The 16,033-nt window shown below is 37.2% G+C and overlaps 4 protein-coding genes across 7 annotated transcripts; 1 reads left to right on the top strand and 3 right to left on the bottom strand.

The window, feature by feature from the left end:
* The first annotated feature begins 539 nt into the window (after window positions 1-539).
* LOC105975694 (peroxisomal (S)-2-hydroxyacid oxidase GLO4-like) lies at window positions 540-3,380 on the top strand. The gene is made up of 11 exons (XM_013000906.2): window positions 540-694; window positions 970-1,094; window positions 1,192-1,238; window positions 1,330-1,407; window positions 1,497-1,621; window positions 1,733-1,790; window positions 1,900-1,962; window positions 2,070-2,139; window positions 2,201-2,301; window positions 2,376-2,480; window positions 2,571-3,380. The coding sequence occupies exons 1-11, from the start codon at window positions 555-557 to the stop codon at window positions 2,736-2,738; spliced, it is 1,080 nt and encodes a 359-aa protein (XP_012856360.1). The 5' UTR covers window positions 540-554; the 3' UTR covers window positions 2,739-3,380.
* LOC105975693 (nuclear receptor coactivator) lies at window positions 2,824-8,741 on the bottom strand. 2 transcript variants are annotated; one of them, XM_013000905.2, is made up of 12 exons: window positions 8,356-8,741; window positions 7,895-7,934; window positions 7,738-7,802; window positions 7,542-7,622; window positions 7,313-7,393; window positions 6,826-6,984; window positions 6,635-6,733; window positions 5,213-6,540; window positions 4,910-5,136; window positions 4,666-4,814; window positions 4,515-4,553; window positions 2,824-4,417 (listed from the first exon to the last, which is right to left on the bottom strand). In XM_013000905.2, exons 1-12 carry the CDS (start codon window positions 8,521-8,523, stop codon window positions 3,041-3,043), a joined length of 3,813 nt encoding a protein of 1,270 aa, XP_012856359.1. In that variant the 5' UTR covers window positions 8,524-8,741; the 3' UTR covers window positions 2,824-3,040. The 2 variants fall into 2 exon arrangements, with proteins under 2 accessions (XP_012856359.1, XP_088679303.1); XM_088823177.1 differs by having other exon boundaries at window positions 7,895-7,928; window positions 8,356-8,696.
* A 675-nt stretch (window positions 8,742-9,416) lies between these two features.
* On the bottom strand, window positions 9,417-13,427 carry LOC105975691 (oligouridylate-binding protein 1B). The gene is made up of 12 exons (XM_013000901.2): window positions 13,111-13,427; window positions 12,185-12,246; window positions 11,762-11,864; window positions 11,574-11,650; window positions 11,435-11,496; window positions 11,232-11,319; window positions 10,959-11,034; window positions 10,847-10,877; window positions 10,600-10,719; window positions 10,371-10,459; window positions 9,995-10,174; window positions 9,417-9,895 (listed from the first exon to the last, which is right to left on the bottom strand). The coding sequence occupies exons 1-12, from the start codon at window positions 13,213-13,215 to the stop codon at window positions 9,602-9,604; spliced, it is 1,287 nt and encodes a 428-aa protein (XP_012856355.2). The 5' UTR covers window positions 13,216-13,427; the 3' UTR covers window positions 9,417-9,601.
* A 634-nt stretch (window positions 13,428-14,061) lies between these two features.
* LOC105975692 (jasmonate ZIM domain-containing protein 1) lies at window positions 14,062-16,033 on the bottom strand. Of its 3 annotated transcripts, none has more exons than XM_013000903.2 (5): window positions 15,659-16,033; window positions 14,999-15,143; window positions 14,556-14,893; window positions 14,394-14,451; window positions 14,062-14,241 (listed from the first exon to the last, which is right to left on the bottom strand). In XM_013000903.2, exons 1-5 carry the CDS (start codon window positions 15,828-15,830, stop codon window positions 14,154-14,156), a joined length of 801 nt encoding a protein of 266 aa, XP_012856357.2. In that variant the 5' UTR covers window positions 15,831-16,033; the 3' UTR covers window positions 14,062-14,153. The 3 variants fall into 3 exon arrangements, with proteins under 3 accessions (XP_012856357.2, XP_012856356.2, XP_012856358.2); XM_013000902.2 differs by having other exon boundaries at window positions 14,556-14,896; window positions 15,659-16,027; XM_013000904.2 differs by having other exon boundaries at window positions 14,562-14,896; window positions 15,659-15,967.

The raw sequence follows: 16,033 nt of genomic DNA, 5'->3' as shown, positions 1-16,033 counted from the left end.
GTAATTTATAATTAATTATTTATTTTTTATTTTTTTGGTATTCAACTAAGAAAAAACTAGTATTCAAAATAGTTGTCCCCATAAAAAATATTAAAAAAATATTTGCACATTTTGAAGATTTTAAGCAAAAAGTGCGTGCTATATAGTACACAATATTCGTTGGCAATTAAACAAATAGTGAAACAAATTTTGAGTGAACTATTTCTTGATTACTTACTAGTTACTAATAAACATCTTCTAAATTATATATTTTAGGGTACACAAAGATTTACAAATTACAAATTGGTTCACATTTACTTCCTAATATTTTTCTGTAATTAAAATAAAAAAATCGAGACAATATTATCCAAATTTCTGATTCCGCCTGAGTTTTGCTGACGAGCTAATCACACAAACCAAGCCCAAAAATAACAAACAAGAGAAAAAAGACAAAAAAAATCCAATAAACAGAAAATGTCATGTTCTGAAATGACAACAATACCCTTCTTCTCCAATATGATATACATTGATCATGTTCTCTGAACTTGAGCTTGTTTTTGCAGGATATAAAAATCATGGGTGAAAGTGCAAATATAATCGAGTTTCAAGAACTTGCGAGGCGGGCCCTTCCGAAAATGTACTACGACTTCTATGCGGGCGGAGCCGAAGACCAACACACACTCGAACAAAACGTGAAAGCGTTTCAAAGAATCACGTAAGTTTATTCCATCACCTATAATTATATATACAGCAGAATCCCGATAAATTAATATTGGATAAATTAATAACTTCGCTTAAATAGACTCAGATCGCGGCTCAGTAAAAACCAACTAAATTATTAGTTCGGTAATTTAATATTTCACTAAATTAATAGAATTTTGCTAGTCCCGACTGTATTAATTTATAGAGGTTTAACTGTATTATTACATTAATTATTTCCCAACAAACAATATTTTAAACATGCTAATTAGTTTATGTAACACTGATCAGAATCCGTCCAAGAATTATGAGAGATATAAGCAGAATAGATACGACAACAACGATTATGGGCTACACCACATCGGCCCCGGTTATCGTTGCCCCTACAGCCATGCACAAATTGGCACATTTCGAAGGTCAATATTAATAAAACTTATATGTATATATAAATCTTCTTTTTTTTTTCTTTTATAATGTAATAATTTGTAATTTGTAATTTATAATTTATTCTAGGAGAAGTTGCCACGGCCAAAGCTTCGGCTGCCTCAAACGTTATAATGGTACTATTTGTTTATCTCGTTGAATTGTTAAAAAAAAAAAAAAAAGGAATAATAATAATAATAATTGGGTGCTTAAATGATGATACAATAGGTGTTATCCTTTATGTCAACATGTACGGTGGAGGAAGTTGCTTCGAGCTGCAATGCAGTTCGTTTCTTACAATTATACGTACATCTCTGAATCACTTTGTATTATTTCTTTTAAGCATATTTATATAAAATTGGAGATATTTCGTTAAATAGTCAACGTAAAAACAGGTGTATAAAAGACGGGAAATATCAGCTATGATGGTGAAAAGAGCCGAAAGAAATGGATATAAGGCTGTAATTCTTACTGTTGATACTCCTAGACTCGGGCGAAGGGAGGCAGATATTAAGAACAAGTTAACTTTCTAATAATCTTTTTTTTTGTATTTTTTTTTATTTTTTTGTATTTTTTTGTATTTCTTACAACTCAAGAATGTAGAAAGACTATATATGACATAACTATGCAGGATGATTGCACCTCAGTTGAAGAATTTTGAAGGGCTTATTTCAACACAAGTTGTCTCTGTATGTAAAGGGAGTCTCTTCTAATGTTGTGCTCTAATACACGAGTGTTTTACGTCTTTCGTATAGTTAACTTTTGTATTGAATGAAATAATTATCTATCCATGTACAGGATAAGGGTTCGAATATTGAAGCCTTCGCGTCTGCGTCTTTCGATGATTCACTGTGCTGGGAGGTATAGTATAAATTACCAATTTCTTCATAGGCATCGCTATTGGCTTGAATTTGTTTCTGAGAGGGAATTTTGTTAAATATTCGAGCTTTTATTTTTATTTTTGGCAGGATATCGGATGGTTGAAATCCATTACAAGTTTGCCAATATTGTTGAAGGGGATTCTCACCCGAGAAGATGGTATATCTTCGACTACACGCCTTGCGACATAGCCAAAATTCTTAATTCTTAATTTTTGCAGCATTAAGAGCATTGGAGGTAGGTGTATCGGGAATAATTGTTTCTAACCATGGCGCTCGTCAACTCGATTATAGTCCAGCCACCATCACTGTTCTTGAAGAGGTTGTCTATTCTTCTCCATACTTCTTACATTACATAGCCAATAAAACACTTGTGGTGTTATAATGATTTTGCAGGTGGTGGTTGCAGTGCAAGGGAATATTCCAGTTCTTTTCGACGGAGGAGTGAGACGCGGATCGGATATATTCAAGGCCTTAGCTCTCGGTGCACAAGCTGTTATGGTAAAGTTTTACGTATACAGTTACTACAGTTACTCTGCCATATACAAGTATTATTCTACAATTCTACAACGGTTTTTCAATAATCTACAGATTGGAAGACCAGTTATTTATGGCTTAGCTGCAAAGGGAGATCATGGGGTTAAAAGAGTCGTAGATATGCTCAAAGACGAGCTCGAGTCCACCATGGCACTAGCAGGATGTTGCAATGTGAAGGACATATCAAGAAGCCATGTTAGAACAGAGCATTGCAGACTCTAATAATTATTTTTTGTTTCACTTATGTAACTCTTAAGTAATGTAATATTGAGGGGAGACTGTTATTTCTTACAAGGCAACAAACTACTTTCAGGTCAAATAAATCCAAACTAGATAAAAACATCTGGCAATGTTATACACTATGACAACCTTCGCTACAAATCCGAAAAGAAAAGAAATAATTATGTACCTCCTCCCACTGGACATGGCTTCATCATGTCTGATTTATTCAGTAGCAGACACGAACAATAATCGATGATAAAGATAAACGTTATAGAAGGGCAATCTTGGAAGATGAAGCAAACTCACGGATTATTTACAGAGTTACTCTTGCTGACACCTTGCTGCTGCAGTTCCATCGGAGAATTGGTGATACTACCGACCGAGCCCATAGTCTGGGAACTTAACTGAGGGCTCGCGGGGCAATTAGCTTCTTGATTAGCAGCAGCACCACCACCCATCGAATGAACACCCCCCGAACTGAGCTGCGGGCTCATAGGCGGCGCTCTCTGCTGTGGGCTAGCCTGCTGTTGCTGCAGTTGCTGCTGATGTTGCTGGTTCATTTGATGGGGTATCGGTGAACTCACTTGAGGAGGCGAAAGAACATTTTCTTGCTGCTGCTGCTGTTGTTGTTGCTGCTGCTGCTGTAGCTGCTGCATCTGCTGAAACTGCTGCATTTGCTGAATCTGCTGAATCTGCTGTGGCTGGTTCATGTAAATATTCATCCCCTGCATCAGCTTCGGCGGGCCCATCTGGCCCATATTAGCCGTGCGCTGCATCTGGCCCATGTTACCCCGGCCCAGCATAGAGGGCCCGGAAGGTCCCGGAAGCATCTGCCGGGCGGCCCCGATGCCCGACGACTGAGGGCTGCTGCCCAAAACGTTTGATCTGTTCTGCCCCATCCTCATCTTCATCATGTACGCAGCTTGAGCAGGCGTGAGATTCCCGTTTCTAATAACGCTATTGATATTCGAAGCAGCGCTCAGATTCATCGCACTCTGATTCATCTGATTCATGCTCGAAGAGATTGTGGACCCCATCGGAGCGGAGATACCAACCCCACCCCCACCCACCCCCCTACCGCCGCCACCGATTCCCAATACACTGCCCAATCCGCCAAGCCCCACCATATTATTACTATTAGCGATATTGCCCCCCATGCCGACATTTCCAAGGCCAGGCATCATTTTCCTCTGCTGCTGCTGGTGCTGTTGTTGCAAAATCTGAAGCTGGAGAGGTGAAGGTTTGTTTGTCATATGAGGTCCTAACTGCATGTTTGCGTTCTGAGCCATGTTCAGATGTTGCATCGAGTTTGCTGATAACATCATAGGTGATCTTTGGAACTGAGGATGCTGAGGTGGCATTTGCTCGGTTTGCTGCTGTGATCTAGTAGGCATCGAAACACCAGCCAGTAGCCCTTGAGACATTTGGATCGCCTGAGGTAGCATTCTCGGGCCTTGATTGTTCACCGGTGCATTACCATTATTATTATTGTTATTACTATTATTATTATTATTAGGTTTGGTAATATCGTTGGGTAGCGGAACAGAAACACCTTCCGGAAACTGGTGTTGCATCTCGGATGTTGAAGGGAAGTTAAGTTGGGCTGCTGAGGTGGCATTCGTTCGAACTTGCTTTGGTTGGAGATGATCCCCCTCCAAGGGATGTCCTTCACGTACCATCTGCTCGAGTATTTATATACACATATATATTATTCACTTAATTTAAGGAGTTTAAATGTTAATTTAATCATACAGTAAAAAGACGATGGTATCGTACCAGTGAAGTGAATTGTGCAGCAAGTAAGTCGGCAATGTTCTGCAGGAGTCGGGAAAAAAGATCAACACGCATATATTTAAATTGCAGATACATAATTACACCATATGTCGAATCCTAATTTTAGGTTCCCCAATTTAGGCATAAAACTCACAGTATTTGGTAATGTTGGAAGGTAATTCTCTGCGGCCAAGTATTCAGCATCCTCGATTTCTCCAATATAAAATTCCACAGTGCCATCATTTGGTTTCTCAGACATGATCATCCTTGTTCTCCCCTTTGGAACCAATTGGATGTTATTACCTGAGAGATGCCAATTGTAAGATAATCAGCCAAATTTAACCACGACACTGTTACGTTTAAATAAAATAAAATAAAAAAAGGTCAAGACAACACACCTTGAATAACGCGCTCGGTCTGGATAAAGTTCAAGATCCTGACTTTGCAAACATTCATGTTTCCCCCTATCATTGAGGTCGATAACGGCATCTTACATGCTTCGTCTTTCAAATTCTCGTTGTTTAAATCAGTTGAAAGATGAGAAGCAAGCTGTTGAGTCGAATACGCATTAGCCTTCCTGATCGGATACTCATCTACCTTATTCTTTTTGCAGTTCAGTTGACACCTGAAAAGAAAATAATAAAAAATTAACAAGTGTAAGAAACAAAACGAGATTTTACCACTGATGATTAGAAAAATACCTCATAGCAACAATTTCAATCTTGGAGAATCGATCAAGAACGGTCTGATCACCCAAAGGCTGATTCCCAACCGGAGGACTATTTGCGTTTATTGGTAAATTCATATTGCCAACGCTTGCAGGAGAAGCAACCCCACTCAATGCAGGTGTTTTAGGAAGAGAATTAGATCTCCGCTTCGCAGCTGCCTGCACCTGGGTTTGCCGCTGCTGCATGGAATCATTCACACTAACAGAAGGTACAGACGTGACTGCATTTTTCTCCTTTTGAGAAGACACAAATCCACTATTCGCAACCGCTCCAAATTGATGCCCAATCGAACCACTAGAAAGTTCTCCAGATTTCGAAGACAACGGAGATTGAGGCAATCCCCCAGCAGAAGAAACACGCGGGCTTTGTACTAGTTTCCTCTTCTGACTAGTATTATTATTATTATTAGTAGTAGCACTATCAAGAGGCTGACCGAGGTTGTTCCATGTTGTCTGAGGGAAACCCGACCTGGCGAACTGATGATGTGGCATTCTTTGCTGCAATCTTGGATCGATATTTGTCAATTCCGATGATTCTACTCCCATCAGTCTATCTGCCTCGACCGGCTCCTCCTTTAAATTGTATCTTACTCCTTGTTGTCCGATAGTGAACGGCATTTGATTACTGGGACCCATTTCCTGGTTCAGACCTCCATCAAACACCTGGTGAGGAAACTTCTGCATGCCGTTATTATTATTATTACCATACTGAATTCCTCTCCCCGTCGATTGCTGGTGCTGTAATAATGTGTTCTTCCAGTGTAATTCGGATCCATGTAAGCTGTCCATTTGGGGGCCCATATTCTGTATACCCCCATCGCCACCTGCCTGCGTGAGCCTAGCCTTCTTATTGGTGAGCGGAGAAGATTGCGAATCTTGATTCTCTCTCTTACCATGAATAGAAGCAGCAGTGACATCATCGGAGAATGGAATCATCATATCCTGTCCACCTGGCGAAGCTACGGATACGTTCAAAAGAGATCCTGACCGTTGATCCTTCATAATCCGAGGGCTGCCGATCCCGATTTGGTACTTTGACTGGTGAGATGCCATAAGAGAGGCGTCGGAGCTAAAGCTGTTGTTCCTTAGTGGTAGCATAGTGCTCGAAACATTGTTTTGAGTGTTCAAATTCTCATACGAAGGTTGCTGCTGCTGCACTAAAGATCCCAAGTCCCCCATTCTAGAACTTTCTGGAACTCTCTCGAGATATACCTTTTTCCCGTTGACATTATTCGACAACACAGCTACTTCTTGAGCCAGCCTCATTTTTTTCCTTCGCATGCTGCGCAGATCTAAGTTTAACTGCAGAAAAAGAAAAAAAAAATACAACAAAGGATTAAAAATACGCAATCTTTTGTTGTTTTTTACTAGAAAAAATAACGATTTGAATACAAACCTTGGTGGAAACGGGGTTGTTAGTGAGTTTATCGAGCTGTGGGGTAGGATCTAGGCAAAGTTGTGGTTGCAGGGCCTTCAAAATTCTGGATTCCACTTCCTTTAACCAAATGCGAATAAACTCTGGTTAGAAAGACTGTCTAGAACCTTCTAGAGCATAATAGATTTAAGACAAGAGGATCGATCACTTACCATTAAATCACCGTATGTCCAACCACTGTCTGAAATAGCTGGAATATCCTTTACTATATTTTCCAAAGACATTCTAAGACATATACGGGTAATGACGGGTGAGCTATCCACAGAAGCCACATTCTGTCCTTCCCAGGAGCACTTCCGATAATCTCGGACCTGCAATATTAGTCGACAATCATATGAGAGCGGAATTTTACACTAATTATTTTTCAATTTTCTGTAAATCGTTTTCTAAAGTAGCAAAATGTAAGAAGCGTGAATAAATATAAAGCAGAGAGCATGATTATCAGAAATTCAGAACAAGACAAAATGTTAAAAGTAATTATGAAGAGGAAGCCGTTTCTCGACCATAAATTAAGAATAAATTTATGGATCAAAATTTCTTCATATGTTCTTATGCTTCACTTGAAAGCATCTTCAAATCAACGAATTTGTGCCTTTTATTATAATTACCATTAAGTATTTTAAATCGGAGATAACTAACCTCACATACAAGTGTACCATCCATGTATTTGCACGGTATATCATCCAGAATTTCTCCAGGCAATCGACCGGACTCAATTGCCTTCCGAATAAATAAAAAAATGCATATATAAGGTAAACTAATTAACAGAGGTTACGAATAAAATAGAAGATGAAGAAATTGATGTTGCTTTCATGAACATAAAACAAAATTTAAAAAAAAATCATTATTTATAAACAGTAACACCTACCGAAAACAGAGTCTCTGATGCTCTATCGTATGGGTGGAGAAATTTCGGTATTTCAACAGAAGTTTGACGGCCAGGTTCATTCTGAAAATTCACAGTACACAAAGTCAACCAACTCATAATTATAAACTTGGCTAAATAAATCCATCTTCACACGGTTGCTTTAATTGGCATCAAAGGTAAAGTAATTAAAGCAAACCTCGTTAGGTTTCGCTATTGAATATCCGTCGGGGAAAAGGCTTAGAGTGAACGAAACTTCATTATCTGTAAAAGAAAAAAAAATCACAAAAGGTAAAAATGCAATAGCGAGAGGCATCGAAACTTCCGACACCATATTTATAATCGAATCCGCTTACCAGAGATTTCAACTACGCTCTTGTTCTCGCTAGTCTGCCCCTATAACAAGAACAGATAACTTCATTAATCAAAGACGAAAATACTTAATTAAGCAACTAAACAAAGATAAAAATTCATCTTTTAAGAATAATAAAAGGAAAAAAAATCAAATTAATTAATAATTAATAATCAATAAAACAAGCCAATAACATTTCAGGGACGCAATTTTTTGCCATGGCTTCTTCTGTTCCATATACTGAAAAAAAATCTACAAAAGCCCTAATTATATGCCATGAACATAACAGAAAAATAAATCATTAATCATAAAAGATCATTCTCAGATATATCGTACATATGAAGCAGGTAATTAAGCAATTCATGATTTACAATCGAAATTTGATAAATTTCTACATAAATTTGCTTATAAAGATGAAAACAATTTTTTTTTGGCAAAATAAAAAAAATACAATAATCACCGTACCGCTAGTTTCCGAGTAGAGAGAGAAATTGTGCCACTCTTCTTCTTCGAGGAAGCAAAAACGGTGTCGTTTGATTCTTCGTCTTTGACAGGAAAAGAGGCGGAATCGGGCGGTAACGGTTTCGGGTGAACCCTCTTACCGGTTTTGGAAACCTTGAACGAGATCCCCATAACTTGGAGGATCTCTTTAAATTCAGAATTCCGATCTTCGAAACTTCAATTCAGAAGAAATGCATACCCAGAAAATTCTACGACAAATTTGCTATAAACTATGTTTTTTGCTCTCTTCGTATGTGTGCGTGTGTGTGTTTGCGCAGTGGGGTAGAGAAAGAAAGACTTGGGTCGAGCTTGTGTGCTTTTTCATGTCTATATATTTGCGAATTAATAACAATATATGGTAAATAGCACTTACATCCCCATAGTTTGAACTTTGTGCGCATAACCCCTTGTACTTTTAATATAGCACACGACCCCTTTAGTTTAATATAAGCACATAACTGTCTTGTACTTTCAACAATTTCTTCTTTCTAATGAGTATGAATCATGATTGTTATCAAGTTGAATACCATAGGGGATCATGTGTTTATATTAAAAGTACAATGGGGTCATGTACTAATATTAAAAGTACAATAGGATCATGTGTACAAAGTCCAAACCACAGGGGCTTAAGTGCTATTTACCCAACAATATATATAGAGAGTAGATTATGTTGAATTCGACACTATATAGGTGGACACGTGTTAAAAGATTCATAGTTGACGGAAATAGTTGTAATAACTTAAACATTAGAGGTTTTTTCGTAATATGATCTTACCTTAAATGGCCGTAGTTTACGGTGTAATGTAACAATGTAACAATATAATATATATGCAGAGAGGAGATTCAGGAGTGTTTAGATCGACAATTTAACAATAACTATTTCATATTTTTATGTATAACAACACTGCACGCGTTCGAAACTTAACGAATTGGTTTGCTTCCCATTGGTCGATAAATTATCCCACGTATATGTCAAATAACTCAAACGAAACCACAGTTTACTCTAATCCGAACACGAAGAAAAGAAGCATACAAAGAACGTGTAAAATACATAGGGGGCGACGACATACATATTCAGTCGATAAACAATGCGAAAAACAAAAAACCTTACAAATTATCCTACAAACTTCGGAGAAAGAAAAAAAAACTCAAACGGGAGCATCAAGTGAAAAAATCCAACAGTCGAGATTCTCACAAAGTCCGTAATAAATTACTGATAGTACATGAGTTGCTGAGCGGCAGCAAGATTCTGATAACCGACATCGTAAATAGCTTGGCTGGCACCAGCACCACCCATTCCCATCGACACTTGCTTGAGAGCATGCTGCCCCTGTGGGTGCATGCCGCCCATTAGCGGGTGAATGCCGCCCATTTTACTCATTGCAAGTTGCCGCTCGTACGCTAGCAGCTCTGCCGTAGAAAGCCCCGGCATAGATGCCGGTACAGGTGGCGGCAGCGGATTTGAGCTTGTTCCAGGTGGGGTCGGCTTGTTTCCCCACGAGCACTGTAATAGACCAGGTTTAATAAATTTATCAATTTATCGTAAATAGCCAATTGAAGGTTTACGTCTGAAAATTTGGGGAAAAAAAAAATAGAAACGAACCTTGATTTGTTTGCCGGAGAGATATGATGACTGGGTATTTCCGATTGAAATAGCCATAGCAGCCTCAGCGTGTGTGCTGTACCTGACAAAGCCAAAACCTTTGTCTCGTTGGACCCTAACTTCTTCAATCGATCCCGCACCAAGTGCGTGGAAATGCCGATGGAGGTCAGCCTGTGTTACCTGGCAAAATAAAACAAAGACAAGAAAGTTTTATAAAAATCTGTACTAACAATACTCAGATTAGTTCCTTATAAAAAGAACACATCATTTCAAGTAAAATTCTCCGATTTAATTTTACAACATACTCCAGAAACCAACAAAACAGACGTAAAAGAAATGTTCTGTACGAGAGAGAGAGAGAGGCGGTTTGGATTACATCTGGAGGAAGATTGCCGACATAGACAGTGGTGTATTGAGGATTATTCTCAGGAGCAGAATCACTACTTGCTGCCTCTTTACCGTCTTCTGTAAAAGAAAAGTGTGTACAAACATTAGTTATCTGAGTTGACATTAGTTATGACTACAACTATATTCTTTTCATTTAATTTTATACTTCATCATTTCTTAATGTTAATTTACTCGGTTTTTATTACAAACATACTGACCTGAGGAGCCATTTGTAAGTTCGACAACACTTTTAGAATCTGAGTTCTGGTTGTCATCACTGGTTCCGGCACCTTTCGCAGCCCAGTTGCAACGTATTTGCCTGCTGCCAAGCCACTTACCTGACAAGTTACCAAATACCATGTAAAATATTATTTCCTCGTTTAACAAACCAGAGCAAGTCATACGACATTTTCATGAATCATTAAAAGAAATGTTTTCAAAGAAATTAATCAGAGATGTTCTCACCAGTTAAATCATTTATTGCACTTTGAGCATCCTGTAAAGGATTTCCAAAAGGATTCAGGCAAGGGAAATTATTGTTTGAATTATGATTCAGAGAGAAGGCATAAAAATATACCTGCTGATTTCGGAAAGACACGAATCCAAATCCCCTGGATCGCCCAGTCTTTTGATCCCACATAACCCTCGCATCACTAAGACCAGTGCATAGACAATCAGCACATACTAACACTACACTTTAGTACAATATAACACTTGAACAATTACTTTGACAAACTCATGGCTTAATATTTCCGGTCCGGGTTTTTTTGGGTGTGTGTGTGTGTGTGTGTGTGTGTGTGTGTGTGTGTGTGTGTGTGTGAGAGAGAGAGAGAGAGAGAGAGAGACTTACGAGCAACCAGGGTAGACGGAAAAGCACGCAAACAGCATGGCATCAGTGACCTCGGGACTGAGATCACCAACAAAAATGTTGAAGTGGCCTAAACAAGGGGTAGAAACTTTCATAAGAGAGACGAGAGACAACTGCCGGTAAAAGATGATATATGCTAAAGCCAACATAAATTGGGAGTATGAAAATATTAAAAGTTAAACAACCTGACGTATCCTCTCTTTGACCACTGGCATATGCCCAGTTAACTTTAATAGGTTGGCCAAATCTGAATATCACAAAATATGTTATAGTTCAAAATGAAACAACAACTTTAACAGCAAATCTTCAACAAATACTACTTACAGATGCCTTCCATTGAGGGACACTATTGCAAGGGCGGCTGATCTACGGTCGAAGTAATGGATAAATCCATATGATGACTGCACGTAGCAAAAAGGGTATAAATGTCAACATTTTCAGAGGGGACATAATCGGAAACCATATGTCGATAAATATTAATGGAGAAAAAGGACAATTTAGAATTACTGCACCTTTTCTTTTCTAATAAGCTTGCAGGCCTCCACAGGCCCAGTGCTAGCAAAAACTTCTTGAAGAAGTATTTCCGTCACCTGTGTGTGAACATTCCCGACATATCTGCATAAAAAGCAAAACGCCTATAAGTTTAAAAGGAAAGGTAAAACAAGAAGTATCAGATAATTTTTTCAGCGAAACACCTCAAGAAAATACAAAATGATATCACAAGCATGAGCACAACAAACTTTTAACATCACAAGATGGAAGGACAATGAAGATCCAAGACATGGAACAGAACTAATCGTGTAAAGACACATTCTTATTAACTATAAACAAGAAGATGGAAAGAAATATTGCACAAATGTGCAAGCTAAGCAAGCATGCCATGAAAAAAAGGAAAAAACAAAAAAGTTCAAAAAAAAAAATCTCTAAACACTCACACACTGCGGCATGTACTTGGATCAAAACCAGGAGGAAGATTTCCACTTGGAATAGGCTCAATCTGCAAAATGAGAAGGCGGACAAAAAAAAAAGAAATAAAAAATAAAGAAATAAAAAAAAAAACTTCCAAGTTATCTGCCGATATCAACCATCCACCTAAGGGTAAAGACTCGAAGAGAAAGGAAAAAGGAAAACGAAGCCACAATGAGGGTGCGTTGGAATGCCATAATGGCAACATTAAAAGAAACAGAAGAATGAAATGTGCATTTTATTCTATTTCTAACAAACTAAAGCAGCTAGCATATGAAAAACTTCTAGAATACTACCATAGCATAAGGAAGAAATCCAATAAGTTCCTTTATCACTTAATTCCCCAAACACAGAAAACTACAGAGTAGTAGAATTTAACTACTACTTCCTTCTCAAGTTCAATTATTTAGAATTGCAGCACATGTACTTGGGCGAGTCGTGTTCGTGTGTAAGAAAATTCAATAAAAAAGTTTCCAAAATATAATAAACCTAAAACAAAGCTTCCAAATATAAAAAATAACAGCAAAACACAAAATTCTACAGCATTAACACATATTCATTTTTCAAAAATAGCACATGTATTATCAAACAAACCAAATGCACGAATATTCTTAAATTAACGAGCCATGTAGTTAGAACACCCAATCTACAGTCAACCAACCGAAAACCTAGCGAGACGGAACATGAAATCGTGAATAAGCAGAAAATCTGGCTAACAGCCACCACAAACTTAAATTAAATCTCTGAATTTAAGCGGAAAAAACACGACAATAGCGAGAAATACAGAAGAAGATCGCTATCACGAAAATGAATGAAACAACAGCAAATAATCAATTACCGATGCACTTCAAACAAGCAAAAATGAATTCGCGAAAAAAAAAAAAAAAAAAAAAACCTGGGGAGCTGCTAAAAGACCGGGGTGATAGAGAGACTGTTGTTGGAGAAGAGCCTGCTGCATCAGAGCTTGATGTTGCTGCTGCTTCAGCCTCTGATTCTGCATTTTTTTTATTTTTTTGGTTGATTCTCGCAGGTAATACGATTCGATCTCGATAAAATTATCGAAATATTAGGGTTTGTAGAAAGAAAAAATGGTAAAACGGGGAAGAAAGGAAAAAAATAAAGGAAAAAAAAAAAGAAAAAAAAAAAGACAAAAAAGAAAACGACAGAAAAAAAAATGAAAGAGAGCAGTGGCCGAAAAGGAGGGAATTTATTGGCATTGTAAAATTGTTGGGGTGATTTATAGACGAGCTTTTACCGGGTCGTACTTCGTTAATTGATAATAATTCAAGTAGGCCCATTTTTCTGTGGCCCAATTTAATATTTTCTTTAGTGTTTAATGAATTAACCACGTTTTAATATTTTTAGAATTTGTTATTTGAATAAATTGTTTTATTGATCATAATATTATGTGTCTTAAATCATTTGAATTTTAAAATATGGGTATGGTTATTTGCGTGTAATATATATAACCTGCAAATCATACGAGAGACGTAAGTCACACTAGGCTAACCATGTATGACAAGCTCCACTTAGTGACTGTTGGCAAATGAATTTGAATTTGAGTTAATTAACACAGATCCGCTTGCTCCATGCGGTAGATCATCCCCTGAGGAACAAAAAAAAAAATTTATTGATACCCGTTTATTGATTGAACAGTTTCACTGTCTATTGATCGATAATGAGATTATATTTCGCCCTTAAACGTGGCTTAGTTGGTGAATTAAAGATAACACGGTTTTTTGCAACTTGAGTTTGTTGATTACAGTTTACATCTTTTATATGGTTTACGGTCTATTTCACGATAATAAAAAAAAATCCGTAAATTATAAACATCACTTGCAAGAGATTTCCCAATGAATAATATGAAAAATGAAAATCATACATGATACAACAATTAATATAAACCCTAATCTTTTATTGCAGTGCAGAAGTAAATGGCTAAGTATTGAGATCAAATTGTTGATCACCCTTTGAAGAACAAGTAGGACGTTGTTCTTGATTTTGATAAGGTCCCCTCATAACAGCCCTTTTAACAATAATCATGCAAAATAAAAATAATGTCAGATAAAATAAAATAAATTTAAAAATAAAATAAAATACTTTGAGATCTATAAAATATACATAGTTTTTTTTTTTTTTTTTTTTTTTTTTTTTTTTTTTTTTTTTTATAAATTATACCTTTCTTTCCTCTTCTCCATGAACCTATGAACTGATGATCTTCTTGCAATTGGCAAATCTGCAACAAAAACAAAAATAAATATATAAATAAATAATTAATTAATTAATACAATCCGAAAATTCAAAGTTTTTTTTTTCCTACAATAATGAAGTATCAAATACCAGAACCATTAGCATCAGATTGTGTGGAAAGTTGTTCGTTTGATATCGAAGTCGATGCCACGTCACGATCGGCGGTAGAATTTATCTTCTCCTTGCAAATGTTCAACGAATTGCCAGCTTGAGGCCTCGGCGGAAGCCCCTCTCTCAAACTGCCGGGGTTCGGTTTTTGTTGCAAGGTGTTTGTCGACAAAATGCCGTAGGACATTTTGGAGCTACCCTTCTTAGCAACCGACACAAGTTCTCGAATATTGTCGACGGAGTAATCATCGAATACCAATACTTTTCCGGAGTAGAAAATGGTCAACTGTGCATTCTTGGCCACCTTTCTTGTTTCCTCTCTGCTGAAAAACCAATCAGGAAACAAGATTCTAAAATTCTGTATTATTAGTAATAAGCCCTTAAACTATTTTTTATGTTATTAAATAAGTTTAAAAAAAATATACCTTGTGCTAGCTTCGTTGGAGTCGTCTTCCACAATTATAATCGAAGAACGCAAAGATGTATGCTTTTCCGATGAAGGCTGAGCCGATTTTCCCTTATTTGGAAGTACATTCGTTGTAGAAGCTGATGCAGCAGGCTTCACCGAAACTAACGAAAAAACGTAGATTCATTAGCTCGAAAGTGAAGAATCGGAAAAGAGTGATTCTTTTTTAATGTTTGGTTAGCTTTTGATTCGGAAAATTGAAAATTTCAAACATGATTTGACTGGTACTAGAAAAATTATTCCACCAAAACATAAACAAACATTACAAATTACATTCCTAAAATGCAAATCTACTCCAATCTGGATTAGCTTTTTCATAATGGAAACTATTCCAAGATTCTACAGATCTATCTAGATTTCCGTCTACATCTTATCGGGAAAATTCTATAATTTACACCCGGTTATTAACATCAGGTGACTGTTAACCCGCGTAGATCTGCACATAATCCCACACACCCATATGTATGTGTGTTTAGTGGTCAGTTATTTAACCTCATCTGCGGTTAACAAATACCCGGTGTAACATATAACTTCCCCATCTTAGCTATTAAAAAAACTGTACACACAATAAAACAATGAAATTTGTTCTTAAGACAGCTGGAAAAAAAAATTTGTTTACCTAAATCTTCGAGGCTCTCCACTTTACCACCAATTTCGAAGTTCAAATCTCTGAGACTACCTTTTTCCTTGATATAACGGCTTACAAGATTGCAAGTTTGTGCGAAATTCGTCTTCTCCGGCGCCGCCTTCTCTCGCCGCCGGCCATCGGGAAAATTCCTTGAACTCGACATGTATATATATATGTTCAACCAAAAAAAAACACACACACACACACTGACTGTGTGTTAATTCTCTGCAGATCTTTTATTTTGCAACTGGAATTATGAATTGATGCGTGTTATTTAAGAGTAAAAGGAAAGGCTTATCTTTTATGGGGAATTTAAAAGTAAACATGTTTTTTAATGGATGCAATAAGCACGTGAAAATTGCTAAT

Source organism: Erythranthe guttata, chromosome 9 (assembly GCF_056151865.1).
Source record: "Erythranthe guttata isolate IM_541 chromosome 9, IM_541, whole genome shotgun sequence".
Taxonomy (NCBI): domain Eukaryota; kingdom Viridiplantae; phylum Streptophyta; class Magnoliopsida; order Lamiales; family Phrymaceae; genus Erythranthe; species Erythranthe guttata.
Note: the sequence above shows the minus strand (reverse complement) of the source record. Positions and strands in the feature narration are given on the sequence as shown.